The sequence below is a fragment of the Heterodontus francisci genome, chromosome 27 (assembly GCF_036365525.1).
Source record: "Heterodontus francisci isolate sHetFra1 chromosome 27, sHetFra1.hap1, whole genome shotgun sequence".
In the NCBI taxonomy this organism is placed as follows: domain Eukaryota; kingdom Metazoa; phylum Chordata; class Chondrichthyes; order Heterodontiformes; family Heterodontidae; genus Heterodontus; species Heterodontus francisci.
Genome location: NC_090397.1, coordinates 56,687,742 through 56,715,622, shown reverse-complemented (window position 1 = coordinate 56,715,622; position 27,881 = coordinate 56,687,742). Strand labels below are relative to the sequence as shown.

Below are 27,881 nucleotides of genomic sequence, written 5' to 3'. Positions count from 1 at the left end.
TGTTAGAAATACACTCAGCATAAATTATCAGCTTGAGAAAATGATAAGATAAAGAAAAGAGTCACAGAGTTGGTGACAGTTTAAGAGCATAAGCTAGTCTATTATTGAGGACAATCATACAGTGATTAACTAATTTTATACAATCTGCTGTAATAATGAGAGGCTATGCAAGTACCACTAACCCAAATGCAGGAAAACAGGAAAAAATATGATCCTCTATGAAATAAATGGAATTGTGGATGTACCAGATAATGCAATGTCTGCTGGTGGTGCTGTTTCTCATAGCTCAGCAGTGCCACCTGCAGGAACATGTATGATACTGCTGTTTGCTACACAGCCATTGAAATTAACAAAGTGGAATAGCTGCAAGTGTAAAACACCAAACTATAAAACTGACGTTTTGAAGATGAAAGCAATCTGATTAAAAACACATGGCTTCATAGATATCACATGGCACACCTTCACAGCGTGGGGTAAATGGCGCAACATTCATTTTATCAAGTTAAGGTGCTTTGGGTGAATGCAATACTACAGATGGCACATGAACCTGGTGATGAACAAAGTATTGGCAATTGTTTAATGTGCTGCTAGTTCTTGCCTTCCCTTCATCTCCCTATTTCTGGCTCTAGACGCACAGATTTCAGTATAGGAAAGATTTAATAGTTAAAGGAGCAAAAATAAAGTTTTATAACTAAGTATGAGGAAAATTAGATTTAAAAGTGCTGAGAGATAATCTACAATCACGATGGAAAAGGGCATCAGTATGGAGGAAGGATTGTTCTTTTCTCTACTAGTACACTGCATCACGAGATGAGGTACAGAAGATGGTTGAAGCTCTATGGACAATGCCCTTCAATTCTAACCTCAGAAGAACATCCTCTGTTGCACTAGTGTTCCGCAGGGATCAGTGCTAGGACCTTTGCTATCTGTAGTATATATAAATGATTTGGTGGAAAATGTAGCTGGTCTGATTAGTAAGTTTGCGGATGACACAAAGGTTGGTGGAGTTGCGGATAGTGATGAGGATTGTCAGAGGATACAGCAGGATATAGATCGGTTGGAGACTTGGGCGAAGAAATGGCAGATGGAGTTTAATCCTGACAAATGTGAGGTAATGCATTTTGGAAGATCTAATACAGGTGGGAAGTATACAGTAAATGGCAGAACCCTTAGGAGTATTGACAGGCAGAGAGATCTGGGCGTACAGGTCCACAGGTCACTGAAAGTGGCAACGCAGGTGGATAAGGTAGTCAAGAAGGCATACGGCATGCTTGCCTTCATCGGTCGGGGCATAGAGTATAAAAATTGGCAAGTCATGCTGCAGCTGTACAGAACTTTAGTTAGGCCACACTTAGAATATTGCGTGCAATTCTGGTCGCCACACTACCAGAAGGACGTGGAAGCTTTGCAGAGGGTACAGAAGAGGTTTACCAGGTTGTTGCCTGGTCTGGAGGGCATTAGCTATGAGGAGAGGTTGGATAAACTGGGATTGTTTTCACTGGAACGACAGAGGTGGAGGGGCGACATGATAGAGGTTTACAAAGTTATGAGTGGCATGGACAGAGTGGATAGTCAGAAGCTTTTTCCCAGTGCGGAAGAGTCAGTTACTAGGGGACATAGGTTTAAGGTGCGAGGGGCAAAGTTTAGAGGGGATGTGCGAGGCAAGTTCTTTACACAGAGGGTGGTGAGTGCCTGGAACTTGCTGCCGGGGGAGGTGGCGGAAGCAGGTACGATAGCGACGTTTAAGAGGCATCTTGACAAATACGTGAATAGGATGGGAATAGAGGGATACGGTCCCCAGAAGTGCAGAAGGTTTTAGTTTAGACAGGCATCAAGATTGGTGCAGGCTTGGAGGGCCGAATGGCCTGTTCCTGTGCTGTACTGTTCATTGTTCTTTAGTGTTATTTTCCACTTGCATCTAGGAGTTGGGTGCAGAAAACAAAAACTCATTTCACACAGTAACCTACAGAAAGAACTTTAATTTCATCAGGCTGGGCTGGATTGTAACAGGGTTCTGGAAAGCGTGCTAATTAAGCAACTCACCATGTACCCCCTTGATTTTAATAATTAGAAATTTAAGTTTGGACACTCACCGCAGTCTGGGCTGTAATGTGAGTGCAGCCGACTATCTTGGCTCCAGCCAATGGCTTTTCTCCCTGGGCTCGTTTCCGTAGAGCCATGAGTGCTGGCATCTCTGCACCAAAACAACAGTAAGCACAGAATGAGCAATGAAGACCTTTATTGCAGCAGATGGCTGCTTGGTTAACATTATGACTTTACTGTGGGAACTCCAAGTTGCTCTGTTTTAATCTACAGCTGACAACAAAATGAAACACTAATGAAAATAACATTTAAAAATGTTAAAGGTAGAAAACATTCGGATTTTTAACATCCTACTGGATAGCACCAACCATGGAGAGAGCATCACACAATACTGAGAAAACCACATCACATTCTCTTCTGCCATAACTGAACAAAAGGGAACATTTTCTATATCTAGCAAGAATCATGTATGCAGGTTTCCAGTTTCAAGTTAAAATTACCTAATCCTAACATATGGAAAGGATGAGCAGGAAAAGACTGGCTGGTCTATCAAGCTTGCCTCACACTCCTGTTGCCTGGAGCATCATGGCTAGACTGTTCTTACCCTGAGAAGGCATTTAATGTCCAGGGAGAAGCAAAAGGGAAAAAAAAGGGAGAAAAAATCCAGGGTCAATAAGGGACAATACCTTTCAAAAATTCGTCTCCAATACCCCCATGCAATTGAACCCAGTCCAGGAGATCACACTGACCATGTGTATGTTATCTGTTAATCCACTTACCTTCTACACGATGTGATCTCTGCCCCAGTTAAGAACCAGTCGAGCTCCCTCTTGAAGGCATAGAGAGTCAGCACCCACCGCACCAGTCAGCAATGCATTCCAGAGGCTCACTACTCTCTGGGAAAAGAAGAACCATCTAACATCCAGTCTATTCCTACTTTTGCTTAATTTAAATGCATGTCCCCTGCTCCTCCTCAATCTGTTAAATTTGAGTAATCAATCTATCAATAGGCACACAATCCAGTCCTTTCATTATTTTATATACTTGAATACGATACCTAATACTTTGCTCCATTGCAGTCCCAGGCTTCTGTTTCAGCTAACATCCTGCCAGTTGTTGCTTGCCTCAGTTTGGAAGACTGCTGACAAGCAGTGAACCCCAATAAACAGCTTCATGCAGTGGTTAGTATGGTTTGGCCAGCAGTTCATTCCATAGTAATCAATGTATGGCAAGGGACATGTTTCAGGTGACAGTCACTCATTACACAGAGAATACTATCTGTGGGCCATGCTACTTCCAAACAACAGCATTCATTATCTTGTTTAAGTCAGAACTCCTGATGGCCACAAAGCAAGATTTTTTTTTTTAAATTGAATCCTCTGGTGAAAACATTTACATGTATATTTTATGAAGCTGTTGTACCTTTTGATTGCATGGTGCTTTGTACGAGGAGTGTGTTGATACAACTAGGTTTCTTGGCAAACCCTGTTGAGCAGACTGAACCAAAGGGCTGTGGCAATCTTTTTGGTCTTAGTTTCTGGGATTAGTTGGGTCTGGGATGAAGAGGGATGATAGTACTTGCTGGTTGGGGTCATTGGTCTTCATGGCAAATGGTGGGTCACTGTACTGGGAAGGGCAGAGCAGTTTATGCTTACTGGGCTTCCAGGAATGGGTCCCAGACTACTTAGTATTTCTCAGTTTTCAGGTCGAGACTGGAAATTACTTGTTCTGGTTAGGGTAGAATAATAACTGGCTCTTACATAGAAACAGGCCAACTTATCTGTGCTGGTATCTATGCTCCACGTGAACCTCTAAACAGAGAGCACAAGTACATAATTAGTGAGCCTCATTTTAAAAAGTATCCACAGCCTTGCCCCATGTCTTTGCAAATTTCTCCAGTCTTGCACCCACTACCACACTATTTGGTCCTCTGACTCTGGCCCCTTCCTTCACCCCAGTATTAGCAGCACAGTCTTCAGATGCCTCAGTCCAATACACTGGAACACCTTCTATAAATTTCTACACCTCTCCACTTCTCTTGCCTCCTTTTTAAACCATCTCAAAAACCTATCCTTCCAACTAAACTTGGAGTCACCCTTCCTAATCCCACCCTCCATGGTTCAGCTCGTTTTTTTCCTATCTCTATTTGTGAAAAACCTTGAGACATTGAAGGTTCTAATATAAATTCAAGACTTTGCTATACTTGTGTCTTATTCACATTGTAGTCTTGCAGTCATTAGATGGCTCAGTGAATGGGATGAATACATGTTAATGAAGCCACCAGTTTAACCACAGCCCTTAAGTCCCTACTTAACAAAAAAAAAGCAAGCTTCCTATCTCAGTCAGGTCAATAGAGGAAAAGCTCTTCATTAGACACAACAGAAGCTAGTAGGAAGACTTCAGGTAGCCTGCTTATTGCAGGGAACCCTTGCTTGTCAATGATGGTCAGTATGTTTTGGCATGAACCCACTGTTCTTTCAAGAAACCAGTTCAGAGTGCTGCAAAATAGATAAAACACATCAGAATTGATGACTCTATAGAATCATCTCTCACCTTGTTCTGCAATTTCAATCTCCCTTCGCCCAAAGTCTGCCTGCTTGATGTTCTTGATGCAAAAGTCACTGCTGGCCTTCGAATTTTTCTGCTGCTTGTCACGTGGTGATGTTTCATCATCTGAGCTATCTGTGTAGGATGCCGCTAGGGGCAAATGAGAAACAGTGAACAATCAATGCAACAGACAAATATTAACACTTTCATCTAACACCTGCCCTATTTAATGTTAAGCTGGGTATGCAGACAGGTAGGCCATGAACCCCTCCACAACTTTATCAACGAGGCTGTTCAGAAACATTACAAAAAAACTAAATTCTAAGAACACTTTGAATGGTACAAACTGTGTGAGCAGTTAGTCCTGATTAGGCAATGGTGCATGGACAGACTGCATGTTTGAGTGTCCACTATTTTGACCTTCTGGTTAATAACACTGACTCACATCCGAGACCCTGTCAATTAATGTGGGCACAGGTCATGAAGTGTTGTGTTGAGCACCGACTGATTTGCAAATATATTTGAATCAGTTGGTAATTCATGACGCCGACTTCTTAAAATCCCTCACAGCACTTCAAATTTAATACAATTTTACAAATGAATAATCTTTAGCCAAAGCTCAAGTTACATTTTTGTTGAAAGAAGTAAACTGGCTAAAGTTTAGGTGAAAGATTAAAGGGAATGTGCACTCTTAGCAGTATCTCTCAGTCACCTTTCGTTACCGTATTTTGGGAGGACTAACGAGACAAGGGAATATACAATGGATGGTAGGACCCTAGAAAGTACAGAGGGTCAGAAGGACCTTGCTGTACATGTCCACAGATCACTGAAGGCAGCAGCACAGGTAGATAAGGTGGTTAGGAAGGCATATGGGATACTTGAAATAAAAACAAGAAATGCTGGAAATACTCAGCAGGTCTGGCAGCATTTGTGGAGAGAGAAGCAGAGTTAACGTTTCAGATCAGCGACCCTTCTTCAGAACTGAAGAACAGTTCTGAAGAAGGGCCACTGACCTGAAACGTTAACTCTGCTTCTATCTCCACAGAGGCTGCAGACCTGCTGAATATTTCCAGCATTTCTTGTTTTTTATTTCAGATTTCCAGCATCTGCAGTATTTTGCTTTTATTATATGGGATACTTGCCTTTATTAGCCAATGGCATAGAATATAAGAGCAGGAAGGTTATGATGGAGCTGTATAAAACGCTAGTTAGGCCACAGCTGGAGTACTGTGTACAGTTCTGGGCACCACACTACAGGAAGGATGTGATTGCACTGGAGAGCGTGCAGAGGAGATTCACCAGGACGTTGCCTGGGCTGGCGCATTTCAGCTATGAAGAGACTCTGAAAAGGCTAGGGTTGTTTTCCTTAGAGCAGAGAAGGCTGAAGGGAGACCTGATTGAGGCATACAAAATTATGAGGGGCATTGATAGATTAGATAGGAAGAAACTTTTTCCCTTAGCGGAAGGGTCAATAACCAGGGGGCATAGATTTAAGATAAGGGAGGTTTAGAGGGGTTTTGAGGAAAGATTTTTTCACCCAGAGCGTGGTTGGTATCTGGAATGCACTGCCTGAAGAGGTGGTAGAGGCAGGAACCATCACAACATTTAAGAAGTATTTAGATGAGCACTTGAAACGCCATAGCCTACAAGGCTACAGGCCAAGTGCTGGAAAATGGGATCAGAATAGGTAGGTGCTTGATGGCCGGCACAGACACGAAGGGCCGAAGGGCCTGTTTCTGTGCTGTATAACTCTATGACTCTATAACAGAAACCTCATATGCTGGCTTTATACTCGGAGTCAGAAAGGTCTCTGTGGGCATGCAAGGCTCATCCTCCAATATAAAGATCTACAGAGAGCTTACAGGTGTGATTGGTTCCCCACATCCATTATAGAACTGGCTCCCTTATCCAGACAGAAGTATCGAGGGCCCAGAATGCCTTTAGACTCTGGAACCTTTTTTTTTAAAAAAAGGATGGAATGCAACAGGGAGACTGACATCTGCACTCCAACAGTGTAGAAGCACCTATAGTCAGATTAGGTTGTGTTATTAGCAGTACTGCAAATAATGCCAGGTGCTTAAGTTGTGTCTTGAAACATACAGGGCCAATTCCACACAATTTACAAAGCCCCAAACACCAATAAAGATCATAAATGTTTCAGAACCTGTAATTTCAAAACCATCACTGGATGGTGTGTTGTGCTGCGTTTAAAGGTGCTTATTTTTTTTGTACATTTATTACCCATCCCTAATTGCCCTAAGGTGGTGGCCCTTCTCCTTGAATTGCTGCAGTTACACCATTCTGACTTGGAACTATATTGCCATTCCTTCATTGTCGCTGGGTCAAAATTCTGGAACTACCTCTCTCAACAGCACTGTGGATGTACCTACACCACAGGGACTGCAGCAGTTCAAGAAGGTGGCTCACCACCAGCATCTCGAGGGCAATTGGGGATGGGCAACAAATGCTGGCCTTGCCAGCAACGTTCATATCCCACGAATGATTTTCTTTTTAAAAAGTCCTTGTGGTGACATTACTCTCATGATGATGCTAGGTAGGGAATTCCAGGATATTGATCAAGCAGCGATGAAGGCACAGCAAAATGACCAAGTTAAAATGGTGCTTGGCTTGGAAGGGAACTTAGAGGTGATGGTGTTCCTACAACATTGCTGCTCTTATCCTTCTCTATGGTGGAGATGTGTTGTCCAAGTAACCTTGATGTGTACATCATGCATACTACAGCCACAGTGGTGGATATTGAGTCTAGTGGCAGGGACACTGATCAAAAAACTGCTTGTATCCAGGATAGAGGCAAGTATCCCATTAAAGTGCTGTAGATAGCCTCGTAGACAGTAAAGAATTTTTAAGGTGTCAGGAGTTGTGCCACTCATTGCTGAATATGCAGTCTCTGCTCTGTTCCTGTAGCCATGGTGTTGATATAGCTGGTGCAGTTAAGCATCTGTTCAATGGTGAACCCCAAGATGTTGATGGTGAGGAACTCAGCATTGGTGTTGCCACTGGAGGTCAAGGGGAGGTTTGAAATGGTCATTAACTGGCACTTATGTGGCACAACTGTTACTTGCCATTTGTCAGCCCAAACCTGGATATCATCCAGGTTCTGCTGACACTTCAATGGGGTGCTTCATTTTCAGAGAAATCTCAGAATGGAATTTAATCCTGAGAAATGTGAGGTGATGCATTTTGCGAGCACTAACAAGGCAAGGGAACATACAATGGATGGTAGGACCCCAGGAAGTACAGAGGGTCAGAGGGACCTTGCTGTACTTGTCCATAGATCACTGAAGGTAGATAAGGTGGTTAGGAAGGCATATGGGATACTTGCCTTTATTAGTCAAGGCCTAGAATATAAGAGCAGGGAGGTTATGACGGAGCTGTATAAAATGCTAGTTAGGCCACAGCTGAAGTACTGTGTACAGTTCTGGGCACCACACTATAGGAAGGATGTGATTGCACTGGAGAGGGTGCGGAGAAGATTCACCAGGATGTTGCCTGGGCTGGAGCATTTCAGCTATGAAGAGAGACTGGATAGGCTAGGGTTGTTTTCCTTAGAGCAGAGAAGGCTGAGGGGAGACCTGATTGAGGTATACACAATTATGAGGGGCATTGATAGGAAGAAATTTTTTCCCTTAGCGGAGGGGTCAATAACCAGGGGGCATAGATTTAAGGTAAAGGACAGGAGGTTTAGAGGGGAGTTGAGGAAAAAAAATTTCACCCAGAGAGTGGTTGGAATCTGGAACATACTGCCTGAAGGGGTGATAGAGGCAGGAACCCTCACAACATTTAAGTAGTATTTAGATAAGCACTTGAAATGCCATAGCATACAAGGCTACAGGCCAAGTGCTGGAAAATGGGATTAGGATAGGTGTTTGATGGCCGGCACAGACATGATGGGCCGAAGGACCTGTTTCTGTGCTGTATAACTCTATGACTCTGATTGTGAATAGAACAGAACATTGGAATTGTTCGCAAACAGTCCCAATCTTGCCATACTGATGGGGGAAAGTTCATTGATGCAGCAGCTGAAGATGGTTGGACTGGGACATTTCCCTAAAGAATTCCAGCAGTGATCTCTTGGCCTCCAACAACCACAACTATCTTCTTTTATGTCAAGGACAACTCCTGTGCCCCGAAGAGTTTTCTCTTTGGCTGCCATTGACGTCAGTATTTCCAGGGCTCCATATTTGGTCAAATGTTGCCTGGATTTCATTCCAATCATGAAGTTCTGTAGTTACATTATTAGTATCTTTCAAAGTTGAAGTTATCACTGCTCCTTCATTTCACAAACATGGAAACAGCCAATGTAAATTATATACGTGGCTTTGAAATGCAAACTTCTGTTCATGGGTTGCCTGTATTAGCGAACAAAAAATATCATGGTTATGTAGATGGATGTCTCCTGAAATCAGTTCTGACAATTACTAACAGTACTGAAACACCATAAAATCTACCTTTGTGCAGACACAGTGGGTGGAGAAAGAAAAGTAAGAGGACAATAAGCAAACAGTCTTCCCGTCATCTCATGCCTGCTCCAAATATCCAGGCGTTAGTAACTGTATGCCATCTTCCAAATAAAAGGACATTTGCAGGGATGACAATTGCCAGAGAGAATGTCCCACAGGCAGAGCAACAAATTTAAAGAAAAAAAGAAAAAAAAAACACCAAAATTTGAAGATTATGATATGCTGGTATTTCAAAACATGTTAGAGGCTCTTTTAGAAATATGACACATTGAAACTTTTACTGTCTTTGAATGTTATGTAGAGAAAACTATATTGGGAGCAGTTACAAGTGGGATATCTCAAAGGGGTCATAGAGTCGTACAGCATAGAAACAGGCCCTTCGGCCCACCACGTCCATGCTGACCATAATGCCTATCTATACTAATCCCACCTGCCTGCATTAATTCTATATCCCTCTATGCCTTGCTCATTCAAGTACCTGTCCAGATGCCTCTTAAATGTTGCTACTGTTCCTGCCTCCACCACCTCCTCTGGCAGCTCATTCCAGGTACCCACTATCCTTTGTGTGAAAATTTACCCCTTTGATCCCCTTTAAACCTCCTCCCTCTCACCGTAAATCTATGCCCTCTAAATTTAGTCACCCATACCATGGGAAACAGACTCCAGTTATCTACCCTATCCCCATTCTTGGCAACACTTGTCCTTGCCCTATTCTATGCCCAAGGTAGGTCACTCTCATTTTTGCAAATTCTCTTTTGGCCAGGATTACTACTAAATCAGCTGCTTGTATTTTTTTTAAACAGGAGTTTCTAACTGTTTCAAGTGTTCCTTCCAAGTGTTACTGTATACCAGCACGTCATCAAGATAAACTAAAGTTAGAAACGCTGGCTACCAATTCATTTGTCTCTGAAAAGTTGCTGGGGCATATTTTAGCCTGAAAGGCATCACTCGGTACTGGTAAAGATTGCATAGTGTGACAAAAGCTGATTTTTTTTTAAAAGGAACTTGCCAGTATCCCTTTAACAAATCTATCTTTGTAAGAAAGATGGCACTGCCCACTCTGTCATACAGTCTTCCAAGCGAAGAATTGGTTGGAAGTCTGCCTTTGTTCCTGCATTAACTTCTCTGTAGTGTATGCAAAGTCTGGTTGACCCATCAGGTTCAGGCACTAACACTATTGGTGAGCTCCAGCTGCTTTGACTAGGTTCAATTAAGTTATTTTCCAGCATGAATTCTGCTTTTACCTGGGCCTGTTTGTCTGGACTTAAGCAGTAAGGATGCTGCTTTATAGGAACAGATTCTCCTATATCCACATCATATGTGGCTAAGGATGTACATTCTGGCTTATTCCTACAGACTCTTAAATGCTGTGAGGAGTCCTGTTAGGTCTTCTCATTGTTCTGCATCTAAATACGAAAGCATGGTGTTCAATCTTCCTAGCAATTCTGTATTAGCTAACTGTAGGAGGTTCAATCTGAGAATTGTCTAGGCCTCCTTCTGCCTCATCCTCACTATCCCTTTCATTCTTCATGGTCCCCATTACCTGACATACCTGTACTTGCTTATCCTGCTCCCTGTAATAATATTGCTTTAACATATTGACATGACACAGTCAACTCTTTTTCCGGAGATCTGGGGTGTCAAGCAAAAAATTTACCTTACCAATTCTTTTGACCATTTTACACAGATCACTGAACCGTGCTTTTAATGGTTTACCCTGTAAAGGTAATAATACTAATAATTCATCCCCTGGTTGAAATGTTCGGGTCTTTGCATGCTTGTCTGGCCATTTTTTCATAGTGGTTTGGGATGCTTTAAGGTGTTCATGAGCCACACTGTAAGCTTTCATGAGTCATTCCCAGAACACGGATACACAGTATAGTATAGAAGATTCATTCACCAGTTCTAAAAATCTTTCTTTAATTAGTTTTAGAGGACCTCTTATTTCATGTCCGTAAACTAATTCAAAAGGACTAAAACCTGTATACTCATTCGGTGAATCTCTAGTGGCAAATAAAACAAAAAGGCTAACCCTTTATCCCAATCATGGGGATATTCATGACAGTATGCCCCCTGATCATTGTTTTGAGGGTCTGATGGTACCTTTCTAAAGCTCCCTGTGTCTGTGGGTAGTATACTGAAGACTTTAACTGTGTGATACCCAAATTACCCACAACTTTTTGAAATATTTTAGACATAAAATTGGAACCTTGATCTGAATGAACCTCAATTGGTAATCCACATTTACTAAAGAATTGGGTTAACATCTCCCACTATATTAGCAGTAATTGTCCTCAAGGGAATGGCCTCTGGGAATCGAGTAACCATATCCATGATAGTGAGTATACATTGGTGTCCCGCTTTTCTTTTCGGTAAGGGTCCTACGCAGTCTATCAATACCCTAGTAAATGGCTCCCCAATAACTGATATGGAAATTAGAGTGCCAGTTTTATGGCAGGTTGTGGTTTTCCCACAATCTGGCAAGTATGGCATGTTTTACAAAACTACACCACGTCCTTGGTAAGACCTGGCCAGTAATACCGTTGACTTATGTGTGATTTGGTCTTCTCGATCCCCATATGTCTTGCTATAGGAATTTCATGCGTTAATCTTAATAATTCCCAGCGATACTTAGGTGGTACCACTACCTGTCGAACAGCCATCTGTTCTTCGTCCACTGGTCTGTGAGGTGGTCTCCATTTCCTCATCAGAGCCATATCTTTAACATAATAGCCTTCTGGAACTCCTTTTGCCTCAGCTTCTGTCAGAGCTGAATGTGCCACTTTATTTAACTCTGGATCAGCTTGTTGTGCTGTGGTCAGAGATGATTTATTAAACATTTCATTTGAATTATCTAAATCCTCAAAGAACATTCCAGATATTCCGCTATCAGTCTGTGATGCCAATTTTACCGAAAATGGAACTTGTTTAGCCATTGCTCGAGTTACTACACATGAAGGAAAAACGCCTGAAACTTTTTCCTGCAATTGTTCTGTCTCTTTAACTTCACTTGCTTCCTCTGTGACTACAGGAGAAGCTAATACTTTTGCTCAGGCCAAATCATTCCCCAGGAGTAGGTCAATTCCATCTACCGGCAAACTATTGTCAACTCCTACAGTTACCATCCCAGACATTAGGTCACACGCTAGGTGCACTCGATACAAAGGTACAGGTATATACTCCCCACCAATACTGTTCACTAAAACTTCAGCATTCAGTGTGCTCTCTGGTGGAAATGTTATGTCTTTTCCCTGCAAAAAAGATTTTGGGTTGCTCCTGTATCCCCAAGTATAACTATAGGTTTGCCTGCCTCACTTGAGGGATAAAGAGTTACTTTTCCTTTTGACAAGAATTCCCTGTAACTCTCAGGTATCTTATTCGTAACCCCTACACTCACATTGGTTTTTGTATTTGGTTTTATAGCTGCCGTCAAAGCTACTGCCTGATCTGCTGTACTCTCAGTCAGAGCCCCTTTCTTTGCATTAACCCCAACAAGTCCCATAGATTTACCTCGCAATTTCCAGAATTCCGAACAAAGATGTCCCACCTTGTGACAATGATAACACTTCGGCTTGTGGATCTCACTTCCACCCTCAGCACCTTCTTTTCTGGCCTGAGGGGGGATCCTGGGGCATTCCCAGCTGTCCGTCTTGTCCCCAGCTACTTACCTTCCTTTCACTCTCCCACCTTCTATCCTTTTTGGGTTTGTAGAGGTGAAGGACAAAGGTTTTGGGCTTATACACAAGCTCAAAGGGGAGCCCGTTGACGTACTGTCCTTGGATTTCCAGAAGACATTTGACAAGATGCCACATAAAAGGTTATTGTGCAAAGTAGGAGCTCATGGTCTAGGGGGTAACATATTAGTATGGATAGAAGATTGGCTGGCTGGCAGAAAACAGAGTATGCATAAATGGGTCCTTTTCTGATTGGCAGGATGTGATGAGTGGAGTCCCGCAGGGGTCTGTACTGGGGCCTCAACTTTTTAGAACTTACATCAATGACTTAGATGAGGGGAGCGATGACATGGTAGCTAAATTGGCAGATGTCACAAAGATAGGTTGGAAAGTATGTTGTGAAGAGGACACAGGAGGTTGCAGACCGAGTGAATGAGCAAATATCTGGCAGATGGAGTATAATGTAGGAAAATGTGAAGGTGTTCACTTTGGCAGGAAGAATAAAAAAAGCAGAGTATTACTTAAATGGAGAACGACTGCAGAATTCTGAGGTGCAGAGGGAACTAGGTGATCTAGTGCAGGGGTCACAAAATGTTAGTATATAGGTACAACAAGTAATAAAGAAGGCTAATAGAACGCTATCCTTTCTTACAGGAGGAATTGAAAATAAAAGGATGTTACGCTTCAGTTATACCGGGCATTGGTGAGACCACATCTCAAAAACTGTGTGCAGTTTTGGTGTCCTTATTTAAGGAAGGATGTAAATGTGTAGAAGGCGGTTCAGAGGAGGTTTACTAGATTGATACCTGGAATGAGCGGGTTGGACAGGCTGGGCTTGTTTTCACTGGAGTTTAGAAGAGTGAGGGGAGACTTGATTGAAGTACATAAGATCCTGAATGATCATAACAAGGTGGATGTGGAAAGGATGTTTCCTCTTGTGGGTGAGTCCAGAACTAGGGGGCACTGTTTTAAAATTAGGGGTTGCCATTTAGGACAGAGATGAGAACTTTTTTCTGAGAGTTTTGTGACTTTGGAACTCTTTGCCTCAGAAGGTGGTGGAAGCGAGGTCATTAAATATTCTTAAGGCGGAGGTAGATAGATTCTTGTTGGGCAAGGGAATCAAGAGTTATCAGGGGTATGTGGGAGTTTGAAATTCGAAACAGAACAGCCATGATCTTATTGAATGGCGAAGCAGGCTCGAGGGGCCAAATGGCCTACTTCTGCTCCTAATTCGTATGTTCATTATGTATATTCAGAATCATCAGCAATGTCCACTGCTTCTCTGGACCTTGAAACCTTTTGGTTCTCTACATGAGTTCTCACTACTAGAGGGAGCGAATTATTATATTCTTCCAGGAGAACCAATTTTCTAAGGTTCTCATACGTGGCTTCCATCTATAATGCCTGTATCCAATTGCTCAAAATTAATTTGCTTTATGCTCTCATATTCTATACAAGTCTGCCCAGCCAATCTCCGGAGGTTCCGAAACTTCTGTCGGTAAGCTCAGTGACTCATACACAGCGAGATAGCCTTTTTTGCCTTCTCATAATCTGCAGAAGCCTCTTCAGAAAGCATGGCATAAATTTCATAAGCTCTGCCCATCAACCTACTTTACGTAAACAGCGTCCAACTTTCCTTTGGCCATTCCATCTGTCTGGCTATCTTTTCAAAATAAATGAAAAATGCCTCTACGTCCCTTTCCTCAAACTTAGGGGGAGCTTGTATCAATTTAAACAGCTTTTCGCAGGGTCCTGAGCTGGATTCAGATTCTTCCTGTCCAGAATGTTCCCTGGAGTCAAGAGCACCCTTTTGGTTTAGTTCCATCTGTCTTAATTTGAATTCCCTTGCTTCTTTTTCACGATCTCTTTGAAATTCAAGCCTACGTCTTTCCAATTCTATTTCTTTTCCTTGGTGAAGCTTAAGTTTTTCCAATTCTATTGCTGTTTCTTTTTCTGTTGTCTGTTGAAGCCTATGTTTTTCCATTTCTTGTTCCTGCTCAAGTTGTTTCAGTTGCAACTAAATTTTAGCTAATTCAACTGCATTACCCTCGATTTACTGTCTTCTTCCAATTCCAAATGTTGGGCTATTACTTCAATTATGTCTGCTTTTTTAGCTCCGGATTTCAATTCTAATGCCAATTGTGCTACCAAATCCTTTAGTTTAACCTTAGTTAAGGTTTGCAAATCATTGAGGGATACATTCTCCTTCCCCAGAAAAGTCACAGCAACTGATAAAGCCATTCCGGTGGTGTAGACGTTACCCAGTACACAAGAAACCTGGTTCTTTTAATTTCCTTTTTCAATTATTATTACTTCACTTACAATTAAACGTGATTGGCATTGGGTTTAATCCCGACAACAGCCCCCAAGTAATGTGTTATGACTGAGGCAGGAAGAGTGCACTGTCAATTCAGTCCAACTTCTCCACAGGTCACAACACATCAATAAATTTCCCACTTACCGAAATAGCCAATTAGATACTCTATTTGTCCTGAGAATAAAGCACACCAACTAGGTTTCTTTAATAAACAAAATTATCCATTTACTATAAACCAAGTCATAACTGATAATGAAATAAATATATACGCGAATTGAAATATTAACGCCCCGTATTTTTTATATCCCAGCCCTCTCTCACACACATACATCCAAAAAAAAAAAACGGGGAACAAAAGGATTTTGGTTTATAGCTGTTACAAAGGAATAGAAGGAATGAGAAAAAAAACTTAGACTGCAATGATCTGGAAGGAAGTCCTTTGGTTTGGCAAGGTGTCCCAAAGTCAAATAGTTGGCTGCCAATAGGAATTTTTCCAGGCAAGATTGATGAATAGTCTGCTTGGAGTAGGCATTCAAAGAAATTCAACTACAAAGGCTTCACATAGGTCTTACAGCAGGTGAGCTGCAACAGAGGTTTTAGTCCTCTCACATTTGACGCAAAGTCCTTTTTTTTTATAAAAGATGCAAGGTTTCGGCAACCATTCAGGATGTCTTTCAAATTACAGGATGTAACAGTACCACTTCATACAAGACTTTGCTTTTCAAGAGCAGGGATTCTTCAAAGAGAAGTAATAGCTTTCTTCTGAATTCCTGGCAGGTCGATCTCAAATTCCAATTGCCTGCTTTAGTCCAAACCCACTGGCTTTTAACAGTTCAAAATGAAACTACTTTTCCAAGCAAGTCTCATACTAATCATAAATTCTCTCTTGTCACAACAAAGGATAGCTCTAAGGTCAACACCCCCTGCCCCCCTCCCCTCCCGCTGTAGTGCTTACTTGAAATCACTCGTTTTCCGGTATTTGTTTACTGGTCAGAACCAGGAACCTCTTGTTGACCTTTCTCTTTATTTTTTTTTTAAAAAGCATCCTTAAAGTTCAGCTGCCTCCAGCTGTTTCAATGTCCATGAAACCCTTTTTTTAAAAAAAAGTTTAAAAAAATATAGATTCCCAAGTTTAACCACAAAAAAATGGAAATTCCGTAACAACACAAAGACAGGGTCATCATTAAATTTCCAACAGATCACCTGATCATAACACCAGGGCTTAGATTTAACCTCAAAAAATCCAAAGCATAAATCACTGGGGTCACTCATTACTAACAAGAGGCAAACAGATTTAACTGGAACACCATGCTGTTTGGGACAGGTGAGCAAGAGAGAGAAGGAGGGAAGACAGCAAAGCCTCAGGAGATTGCCAAGTTTATATGTATTAAACAAAAATAATCAACTAATTTTGTACTTAAATGCCAGGATATGATTTGTAATCCGTGGATCAACTTTCTTAGCTTTTCAGAACTTGTGTAAAAAGGTTCGAGTCCAAGCCTCCTGGGTCCTTCCAATCCTGAGGAATAATTTAACAAGCTTGAAAGGTTCTTGCATTGAGAAACCTTCACCAAGCTTGGATTTTAAAAGACTGCAGATTGTAGTAAAAATAAGAATGAGGAAAGTAAAGAGTTCCACATCTTTGAGGTATAGGGGTGGGGTGGGGAAGAGATAAATAAGAGCAGGGTTGATGCAATGAATCTGGTTTTTAACATAGTGAAGACAAAGGGTTAAGGAAGCACGTGCTGGACCCACCTGGAGCATATATGAGAAAATTTAGCCCTGGATAGTGCATTTTGCCCCAAGGATCAATTTAAATGGTTACAAAAAAAATCACGCACAGAATACCCACAAGTTCTTGATATACAGTCCTGTATCTCCAACACAGAAGTCCTCGAGGCGGCCAACATCCCTAGCTTATACACACTACTGAGTCAGCGGCGCTTGAGATGGCTTGGCCATGTGAGCCGCATGGAAGATGGCAGGATCCCCAAAGACACATTGTACAGCGAGCTCGCCACTGGTATCAGACCCATCGGCCGTCCATGTCTCCGCTTTAAAGACGTCTGCAAACGCGACATGAAATCCTGTGACATTGATCACAAGTCGTGGGAGTCAGTTGCCAGCGTTCGCCAGAGCTGGCGGACAGCCATAAAGGCGGGGCTAAAGTGTGGCGAGTCGAAGAGACTTAGCAGTTGGCAGGAAAAAAGACAGAGGCGCAAGGGAAGAGCCAACTGTGTAACAGCCCCGACAATCAAATTTTTCTGCAGCACCTGTGGAAGAGTCTGTCACTCTAGAATTGGCCTTTATAGCCACTCCAGGCGCTGCTCCACACACCACTGACCACCACCAGGCGCTTACCCATTGTCTCTCGAGATAAGGAGGCCAAAGATGGTGGCAAACTCCCAGCCAGAATAACAAGATCAAAAGATTTGCCTCATATCTCCCTCTTTAGGTATGGTGCACAAAGCCCAAGTGTAAGACTGAAGCTCCCAGAGATCAATCTACGTAGAACAGACTGAGGATCAAATCAGAGGCATCCTGGTGTGCATGACTCAGCAACACACAACATGGTGCATTTAAGCACTGAAACATCAATAGAATGTAACTTTTGGACAGTTTTGAAGCCAAAACTAAAATTGTAATTGTTTTTCTTGGGGGGGGGGGGGGGGTTTGCGGGGGAGCAGAAAAGAACTGCAGTGAAAAATATAAAAGTCAGGATGAGAGGAGAGTACTTTCATTTCTATAACAACTCCTGGTTATTAATATTTCAACTCTGCACATATGCATCCCCAGGCCACTGGGAGGGGGTGAAAGAGCGCAAGCATCCAACTCATAGCCTCGCCTACTACTGTTATCAAGCTGGACAAATAGGAGATACGCAATGGAAAATTCACAATAGTGCAATAGATGATGCTGTTCCGAAGTTGGAGTTAAGGCGTATTATCTGTACTGTACCCAACCTGGGAATAAGTGAAGCCTAAATTCCATTCACCAGCACTAGCATCCCTTATACTCTTCATAGTAAAACTCAAGAGCACCACTGTCATACCTTACAAAGCATTTCATCTGGAATCGGTCAGGTCCCCAAGGATGGCAAACCCCAAGGTGACCAGTCTCAGAGTTACTGTCTTGCTTTACTCAAGCCTAAAAACAAAGCAACTTTTCAGGCTACAACGAACATTAGTATATTCTCTGTTTAATCCCAGTACTTCAGAGTTTGCCTTCTCAGTGTGGGTTGTTATTGCCTCCCCCATTCTGCACCAATAGGTAGCCTTTTATTCCCTTTAAAAGTCACAAGATCCTGGTTACGGTACAAGTGAGCTCTGGTAAGTGAATGATTACTTTAAACAAGCTCAAATGGTGTGCTTTCAGATATACAATAGTAGTCACAGATACAGATGCTTCTACTGTCCTTGCAGTGTGAGATTAACATGTACAGTTTGTAATGCCATTTGACTTCCGATACATATTTGTCAATCAAATTAATGAAAGCTTGGATGCAGGTGTTGGGGGCTGTGGTGGGAGGAACAGAAAGAGCGACAAGAAGGTTTCACAATTTTGAGATTACATCTATAATTATCCAAATTGATATTACGTGCTAAGGCAAAGGAGAGATTACTGATTATAAAAGTATGGCTTATTGTATAATGCTGTCATCCTTCACCTAAATAAACAATTCTTGCCTGACTACCTTAGCAATAACTTTAGAGATTAGAAGTTTAGGTAAAATAAAACTAAATCAGCTTCTTTAAGGAGTGACTTTCCTTGATTTCAAGAGCCTTACATTGTATATATGTATATAATTATACACATAAGCAATGATCTCCCTTCTCAATTATTTCTGATGGCTTTGTATCTCAGCAAATTATACGCCTGTTCCATGCAGTCTAACAATTTAATGCTCACAACAGTTTCTTGTCTTACAAAGTGCTGCTTGAGGTAATTAAACATTTTAATGCTTTATTACTACATACATTAACCAGGTCAGTTTACTCAAAGTAAGCATATTTAAAAATAAATTTTGTTTTTCCTCGAGTGACCTTCTCAGCAAATTTACCCTTCTACGTTCCACACAAAGAGATTGCTTGAACTGCAATCTTCAAAGGGTTTACTTTGAAAAACAAGCAGTCAGGAAAGTACCACAGCAAGGCTGTGTGGAAAAACACAATTTTTAAAATGCCAAAAGGAGATAGAAGTTGGAATAATTTAAGTAAAAAGTTTCTCTTTTTGCCTTCATGGAAACAAGAAAATTAGCTATTGGCCAGATTAGGACTGGTGAGTATGCAAAAATAGGCTATTTGGCATTAACTGATCCAGGGTCAAACTCATCAGCTGATGTGATTTACCATAAGAGAAGGTAACTCCAGGGATTCAGTTCATGCAGGATAAGTGTCTATCATGATCAGTCCCAACTCACTGCTTCAGGATATACTTTGAAGACATGAGATCTCACGCAACTGTCTCTAAGATCTTCTCTATTATAACCATTACGAGTGGACATTAGTCTAAGGTGTCCCAATAGCTTTCCACATTTTCCTTGTTGAATACAACATTCATGTGAAGTAGCTAATAATCTAGTAGTTAGCATAGAATTTCATACCCTCTCCCAGCCCATAAAGTTAATAAAAGGTATGTTTTAGCGTGGTGGTGAGCAATACAAAACTATAAGTAGCAGGATCTTTGCTGAGTTAACTGATATCAGTCAGGCAGTGGTAGAAGCCCTATAATTGGCCTTAGTTCTTAGATTTTGGGGAGGGGAGAAGAGAAAGATTGAGTAATTCTCAAGCCTGATCACTATCTAATGGCTCCTGCAGCAAAATGTATCGATGACAGCACCAGATTTGACTGTGAAGCTCCAGTCTCCCCAGGTCGAACAGTCTGATAATACTCACTGTCTGAGTTCACACATGACAAACGGTCATTAGGTGAGATATTGAAAGGCTGCTACTGCCCAATGAATTATAGACTAGCGTTGTCAACATCTTCTGGAGAAAAAAACTGAAGGGAAAATACCCCAAAAAATATGGATTTGGAAATTTTTGTTGGTGATATTCAGTGAACAAACACTTAATGCACTCGTAAGATATTCATAGCTCTGCTATACAATTGCAATTAGCCTGTTAATTTAAAATAGGTTAACCCCTCCACTAAAAAAAAAGTGTCATGTAGATGTGTTTATCCAGTAACATTGTTGTCAGTAATTTTCAGTTTTATTCACAGCACCTCCTTGCTTCCAAAAGGGGACACAAAATCAAGTTCACTGTAAAGGACACTATCTCAAGGTGGTTTATCTTCCCAGCTGCAAAATGGCTTCCTCGTCTGTCCTTTTTGAGGTGAGATGCAATTGCCGCAGGTGAGTTTACACTGGGACAAGTGATCGCTTTCTCATACCTGTCACTACGAACAGCTTCATTTTTTCCAAACTATTTCTACCATCTGCTTACCATTATTTTGATTAGACATACCCATCAGTTCTGGAGAGAAGAAAAAAAAAGAAGCTGGTTAGTGGCTTGTTCCATCATTATATATAGAACGATGGCAAGATGCAGGCAGATTTGAAGCAAACAGCAAGCGATCACTTGGAGGTTAATGCAGTTCTGTGCAAGGCCATGATCAGATTCCAGTAATAATTGCAGCGTGATAAATCCTTAATAACTCAAGAATAAAGCTGTTAATTGTGTAGGCAGGAGTAGTTATACCTAACTTTCCTCTCAACAGTACAGCAATAATACAAAGCACTGAGCTCTTTAGATTAATCCTTTGCACAGGCAACACACAGTACTGAACATTTTTCAGATTTGTGCATTTATAACTATGTTTAATTTGAAGGGTAAAATTAAAAAGGCGAAAGTTGAGGTAATTAGAAAAAAAAAATCAGAACAACACTGGAAGTGATTTACTTCAACTTGAAGCCACACTACAGAGTTACACCACAACCTGCAGCAGTCCCAAGACGGGTAACTGTCATGGATGAAAACAGCAAGTAACTATGGTATTTAGAAGAAGAAACACTCTTGCCAGGCTTATGAACATTTATATAGCAGCTGCAATGTAAAAAGTCTCCCAAGGCGCTTCACAAACAGAAATCAGAAAATGGATGCCTAGCCATGGAGCATGACCAAAGGTTTGTCAAAAAGATGCATTGTGAACAAATTTTTGAAAAGGTGGAGAGAAGTGCTTGGGATGGCAATAAAAAAAAGTTTGGATGAGGGCTGGGACAGATGGAACAGGCTGATCTGTGAAATCAAAAAGGTGACACCCATCCATTCAAGATAAATGTGAAAGCAGATTGAAGGGGGACTCAAGATGTTGATTTTTGACTTCCTGCCCTCTCCATCTGTCTCTGCAGGTCCTTATTTGTGTACCTAGAGACCTCCCTGGGTTCCAATTCGAGCTACTTGGATTGGTATGACATTCCATTCTCATGACGAATAGAACAGAATTATATCAATGAGCACTAGTGAACCAATGAACACCTATGCCTGTTATCCCAATTGCACCATGTGCCTTGTTGTCGACTGACACAACAGAATAAACTGAATAGTGCTAATGACTGGCATCTTGTGCATTTTATGTTGGTACTGTCCCTATATTGACCTATTTTCTACTCATGCCCCTGGACAACATACCGATTACTGAACAAACAGGCAACCTACAATCAGGGCTCCAGCAATGCTGGCACAAAAATGACTCTTCCTCTGATTTTTCCTTACCTCTGTCAGGAAACCCATGACCTCCATTCAGCATCTCCCCCCAGCAAAGTAGAGAGACCATAAACTCAAAAAGGGTGAGGCAACTGAACCTGCACTGCATCATGTACTGATCCCCAGCATGCTGGGCCACTAATATACTTTCACCATCTGAAAACCACACAGCAAACTCAATTAAATTTTGAATCAAACACACAACTACTTTGCCACTGTTATACTCTGATCAGTATTTTTATTAACTCCAGGTTAGAAAAAACAGCTCACAAAAGACTTTGCATTTTTGCCACTATCGATCTTTGATTCAATCTAAAAAATGTAATGCTTTATACAGAAATAATTCAATTACTCAAATGTTCTACCTATGAAATCTTTACACAAACAAACCTGTGTGTATATTTTTATGTCTTTTAAATACAGGGGAGTGAACAGTACATCGCCTTTCTTGCACAAGCACTGGCAGGCAGTACAAATCAAAGAGGTTGCAATGTTACTTTACAAAGTACTGGGAAACTCCATCTGGAGTACTGCGCGCAGTTCTGGTTACCAAGTTACAGGACGGTGATTATTGCTCAAAAGGATACATAGGTGAGCAATTACGATAACTTCCGGCATGACGAATGAGGAATGTGATTTGGGGAACTGAAGTTGGGGATTTGATGAGAAGCTGGAAGGTGGTGTTGATCCATGAAGAAGGGATGAGCTTACTGGGATGAGTGGCCTTTTCCTGGCCTAAACATTTTTGTGTTTTCATGTGCATATATACAGGCCATCTTACTGAAGTCCTGGAAGCGCCTACCTGAGCTGTAGCTGTCCGTTGAGGATTGGGAGATCGATCGAGAGAGCGAACGACGACCTATTTTTGTTGGACGTTTGTTGAACTCTTGCTTCTGGTCAGCAAACTGGATCTGCTATTCGCAAGAAAAATGAAAAGGGTATTTACTGTAGATTGGTTTCAAGAATCTGGGATCAGCACGTTTAGTGGCATTTATAAACAACTTAACTGGGTAGTGTATTGGCTCAACCAATACACAATGACATGTGGTGGGTGAATGTGGGATCCAGCTAGTACTTCCCCAACAAGGTAAGTTCACACCATTGCTGTTACCATTAAGGGGTGAGGTGATTGGGGAAGGTTATGGGTGGAGGGCATTCTGTTATAAGGGAGGGTAATTTTTTAAAAAAATATTATCTGGGCACTAATTCCCTTCTGCTTTTCTTTTTTTAATACCTATCCAGTGGTTACAAAGCTGCAGGAACATTTTTTCTGCCTTCCTTAACCAGTAAATAAAACAAAAAAAATTTCAGAAGCAGTCAGTGCTGGTGCTGAATCACGCTCAATCCATGACATATTACCAAGTTAAAACAAAGATACATTTACAGGAATGCTGACCTTCCAGAGTAACAGTACAAATACTGAAATTTGCAATCATTTTTTAAAAATGATTTTCAGATTTAAGTCATTTCACAAGTACCCATTCTTAATCCCCAGCCTTGGGTAATATGCATGGTTGTACTCCTCTCCTCGCACAGACACCCATCACCTGCACAAAAGAGCATTCCCTAGATGACGAGAAGGGGGAAAAAATGAGATTCCACCTTTTGTGTCAAGAAATGGTGCTAAATCCATCACAACTGCTGTTCAGATACAATAGATTGAACTAGTCAGTCAGTGAAATAATACAACCATCCCCAGCATCCCCAACTCCTAAAACAATTCAGCAGCCAATCATCTCGTGATTGCTAAACTAAAACTCTGTGGTGAACAGATCCTAATCAGTGTAAAAACAGCACAGTGCTCCTTGTGTAACAACAGCACATTACAAGGAAGGGAGGCAGACTGCAAGTAGGAAATAATGAATTTAGGAGGGAGGTCAAAAGCAAAATGCTACTGGAAGAGAGTCCTGCAGAACGGGAGATGATCAATAATCTGCAGCCAGAGGAACAGAGGGTGTGGTGTGTGATGTGCAGCAGAAAAACTGATTTCCCATTTATAGTGAGGTGAGACCTCGGAGAGGTCTGAAAACAAGAAAGATCTTGAAGCTAATTTGGCAGGGCACACGGAGTAAATCAGAGGAGCTTGGTGAGGAATTGGTCTGGAGCAGGGGGGAGGCGTTGTGAAGACGATTCAGGCAGCAGAGCCCTAGATTATCCAAAATATGTGAAAAATAGAGAAGGGGAGGCCAAAATGGATAGGATTACTGAAATCACTCCTTGAGGTGATGGTGAAGACAAGTGCTTCAGTCATGGAAGGAGTAAGAAAGGAGAACCAGTGATTAATGCTCTGGAATTCCAACAAAGCTCCTATGACAATGGGACAGCTCAGGGTTAAACAATGTGATGAGGCTGCATATCACCATGCTCAGCGCGAATGGGCTGGCAGTAAGCTTAACGAGCTTGGCATCAGAATACTGATGCAATTCCATCAGAATGGCTTCAATTCTGTCAACATTGCACTCTAGGATTTGGAGGCTTACTGAGGGCTTGATGTGAAGACCAGCAATCAGATAGTATAGCAACAGTCCTGGAGTTAACAGTCCAAGATTGGAAGTTGGTCACTGCTACATTGGATTACTAGTAAATTGTATCTGCCATTAGAGGGATTCAGCAAAATAGTGAAAAGATTATGCAACTGATGCAACCACATTAAAATATACATCAAATCACAAGCAGACCAGTTACTTAGAGCTCAAAATTATGAGTATATTTCACAGCAGGCCAGTGAAGGAGTTTACTGAGTCTAATGGAGCAGTGATAATTTTAACACGCTCAACACTGTGCTCCCACATGCAGAAAGTTGCTTGTGCAGACTTTTCACACACTATTTCCAACCAAGCTTGTGTGACATATACATTTACTATCAGAACACATAATTTCACTGTTATACAATATTTTCAGCACGGCATATTAATCCTGATTTAAATGTATCTACACAATACACAAAAGAAAAATCATCACATCACAATGGTAATAAAACCAAGTCTTAAATGTACCATTGTGTCTTCTGAGGCAACACCATTGCCCTAGTTGTGTTGATGTGGACTGGTTTCAGGTGTACACCAATGCGAAAAGTAACAGGATAACTTGGGTATGTGTAGCAGCTTGGCTCAGTTCACAGCACTGTCACCCAAATCAGAAAGCTATAGGTTCAAGCCTCACTCCACAGCTTGAGCACATAATGCAGGCTGACATTCCAGTGCAGAACTGAGGGGATACTGCACTGTCAGAGGCACCATTCTTCAACAATGTCGAACCACATAAATAAGCTGACCAAATGAGGAAAGATGACATTAAACAAAGAAAAATTTGCAAAATACAGAAATAAAAATGAATAAATTGATCTGTCCAAGCCCTTGTGGCCAAAACAAAAACATGGATATTGAAGACAGACTCCAGGCTGGTATAGTAACATGGATACAGACCGATGTTCTGCCTGGTACAGACCCACACAGCAAAACAAAAAACCATTCTGCTGCTTCTCCTGCTTTGTATTATGTTAATTGAAAAACAGTGTAGTATTAAGTCCGCTAACGTAAGGATGATGTATTGTGACTAAAACTAAATTTAGGATCCAATTCTTATGAAAATTAAAAATAGAATAAAACTGAAAAAGCACAACAATAGAGGCATGTAACTAGACTAAAATAATTTCCAGGACTGAAACACTAGTTAGTAGTCTGCAACCTTTTGGAACAGATATTGATACAGGTGGATAAAGTCTCAATTACCATTCCAACATAGCTTTAATAATTTGTATTTTTTGTGACAAAATCCTGAAAACACTATAACAAAAATCAAAAGCAAAAAGTACATGCTCTGACTAAAATATTTTCCAGAACTAAAAGAATTTAAATTTGGGAACAAAAAGTGTTTAAAACTGAATGTCTCATGAATGCTATAAATATACCAAGAATAAAACTCAATATCCAGATTATTCAAAAACAATAATTAAAATGGTTTCTTGGACTAAAACAGCATTCTTGTAAACCACAAGGAGTTAGAAAACTCAGCAGAAAAAACCTTTTCAGATACTGCTATATTTCTAGACTACACATCACAACTATGAACATGGTCCAAAAAGACCACCATAAAATCATTGCTCAGCCAACCCAGCGTGGTTTCGCCCGCCGTACCTGCTTGGGAATAGGGTTAGAGGAGCTTGTGATGTTCTTTCCTTTGTTGTTTAACGCCTTGCTGTTGAACATTGTTGGATAAATAGCAGCTCAGTCACCTGTGCTCTGCCTACCAATAATCAGTGCCATGCACACACTTGCGCTCCTGTTCTATCCAGTCCTTACTCAGCCACGAATGCACTTTTAAAACTTGCCAACGTTGTTTTTAGGACTTGAATTAGAACAGTTTTTTTCAGAAAGTGAACTCCCAGACCAATTAACAATGCTTATCTGCAAAGAATTAATGAGGCAATTGTTTAGCTGTTAAATGGTTTTCAGTCTAAACAACTAATGACATTGTTCCATCAGCATCCATGAAAACTTAATTGGAGGGAAACTTGCATGATGATCAGCTGCACTGCCAAAACCAGAAATCATTTTTGGTACAATTTTATTAGCTTTCATCAGATTGATTTTAAAACAGGCATGTATTGTCAAAACACATCAAACAAGTAGCTTTAAAAACAATAATAAAGGTTTGTATACCAAGTAATTCCTCTCTCAAATACAAAAACAACGTTCTAATTAAATAGCCTTGTTAACAATCTTAGGGACTGCAAGCCAAGGGACTACACAGGAAGACAGTAGTCCCCAAGAGTTTAGACACCTTTAAACAATGTTGTAACGATGTTTAGGCAAGTGAGAGTTGGAAGTTAATCGACTTTAGAATTCGAACCAGCATCATGTGGTTAACCAGATCAGTTTTCTCTACTTTTCTCCAAAACAGAAGGAAGTTACTTTAAGCAACAGTATCCATATCTGTGATCTTGTATGTGGGGCAGTGGTACAGTAATACATAGACCACAGCCTGGCCATTTCAAGGTAAGCATGGGTCATCCACATAAATGATCATCAAACTACATATTGTATGAGGTAAAAACTATTTAATTGCAGTGTCATTTTCTATCAACAGAGGTCAACCGTGTACTCTGGAACTGAACTTGTGCAAGGGACTCTATGAACACAAAAACTAAAGGGGAAAAATGTAAATGTAACAAGTAGCACACAAATACAGGAATGTTCTTTTGATTAGAAAACCAAACCATCTATTGCAAAAATATTGGAGTAGCGGTCATCATGCCAAGACTGGGAAAACAACAATACTGGCTCTGCCAGCAGGAGGAAGGCAGTGATCAAACTAGGTATTATCCATAGAAAAGAGATTTACTATCAGGATGACAATTAGACACCCACATAAGAATCTGGTTACCAATGTGTAAAAAAAAATGATTCAGTGATAATTGGCAATAAATTTTTGTCCTCAAAATATAATTTCTGTCTTCATACTTCATCAAGGAGTTTAATACTTGGGAGAAATTCCAATCATAGATTAGGCTCTCACCAGCAAAAACATATTGAACTGAAAACTGAATCCCACTGATCCCAAGAACACATTGCAACCTTTGTAAATTACAGAGGATTATATTCCTGTAATTACACTGCATTTTACAATAAATAAATGGCAGGGACACTGGGGATGCAAGTGAATAAAACCCACAGCCATTATCCCTTCCCTCCTGAAGGTGCAGATTCTTGCAGGGATACAGCCCTACAGGTATTAACAGCCTCCTTTCCCTCTTCTGTTCAGAATTTTGTATGTTTCAATGAGATCACTCTTAACTCAAGACAGTATAGCCCCAATTTACTCAGTTTCTCATTCCAGGAACCAATCTAGTGAACCTTCGTTGTACCACCTCCAATGCAAGTATATCTTTCTCTAGACACGGAGACCAAACTGCGCACAGTATTCCAGTGTGGTCTCACCAATGTCCTGTACAATTGTAGCAAGACTTCCTTATTCTCGTACTCCAATCCTTGTAATAAAGGCCAACATGTCATTTGCCTTCCTAATTGCTTGCTGTACCTGCATGCTAACGTTGTGTTCCTTGTACAAGTACACCCAAGTCTTTCTGCTCAACATTTAAAAGTTTCATGAC

The 27,881-nt window shown here is 41.1% G+C and overlaps 1 protein-coding gene across 8 annotated transcripts in view; it reads right to left on the bottom strand.

Moving 5' to 3' along the window:
* Positions 1-27,881, bottom strand: part of LOC137384844 (putative adenosylhomocysteinase 3) — a 108,538-nt gene that overhangs the window by 34,649 nt on the left and 46,008 nt on the right. For 2 of the 8 annotated variants that reach the window (XM_068059407.1, XM_068059409.1), the window contains exons 2-5: positions 22,572-22,683; positions 20,510-20,539; positions 4,597-4,740; positions 2,094-2,194 (exon numbers count right to left, since the gene is read on the bottom strand). In XM_068059407.1, the coding sequence (XP_067915508.1) occupies positions 2,094-2,194; positions 4,597-4,740; positions 20,510-20,539; positions 22,572-22,683 (387 nt within the window). The remainder of the gene's footprint in view (positions 1-2,093; positions 2,195-4,596; positions 4,741-20,509; positions 20,540-22,571; positions 22,684-27,881) is intronic. The other 6 variants (XM_068059412.1, XM_068059413.1, XM_068059414.1 and 3 more) reach the window with 4 other exon arrangements.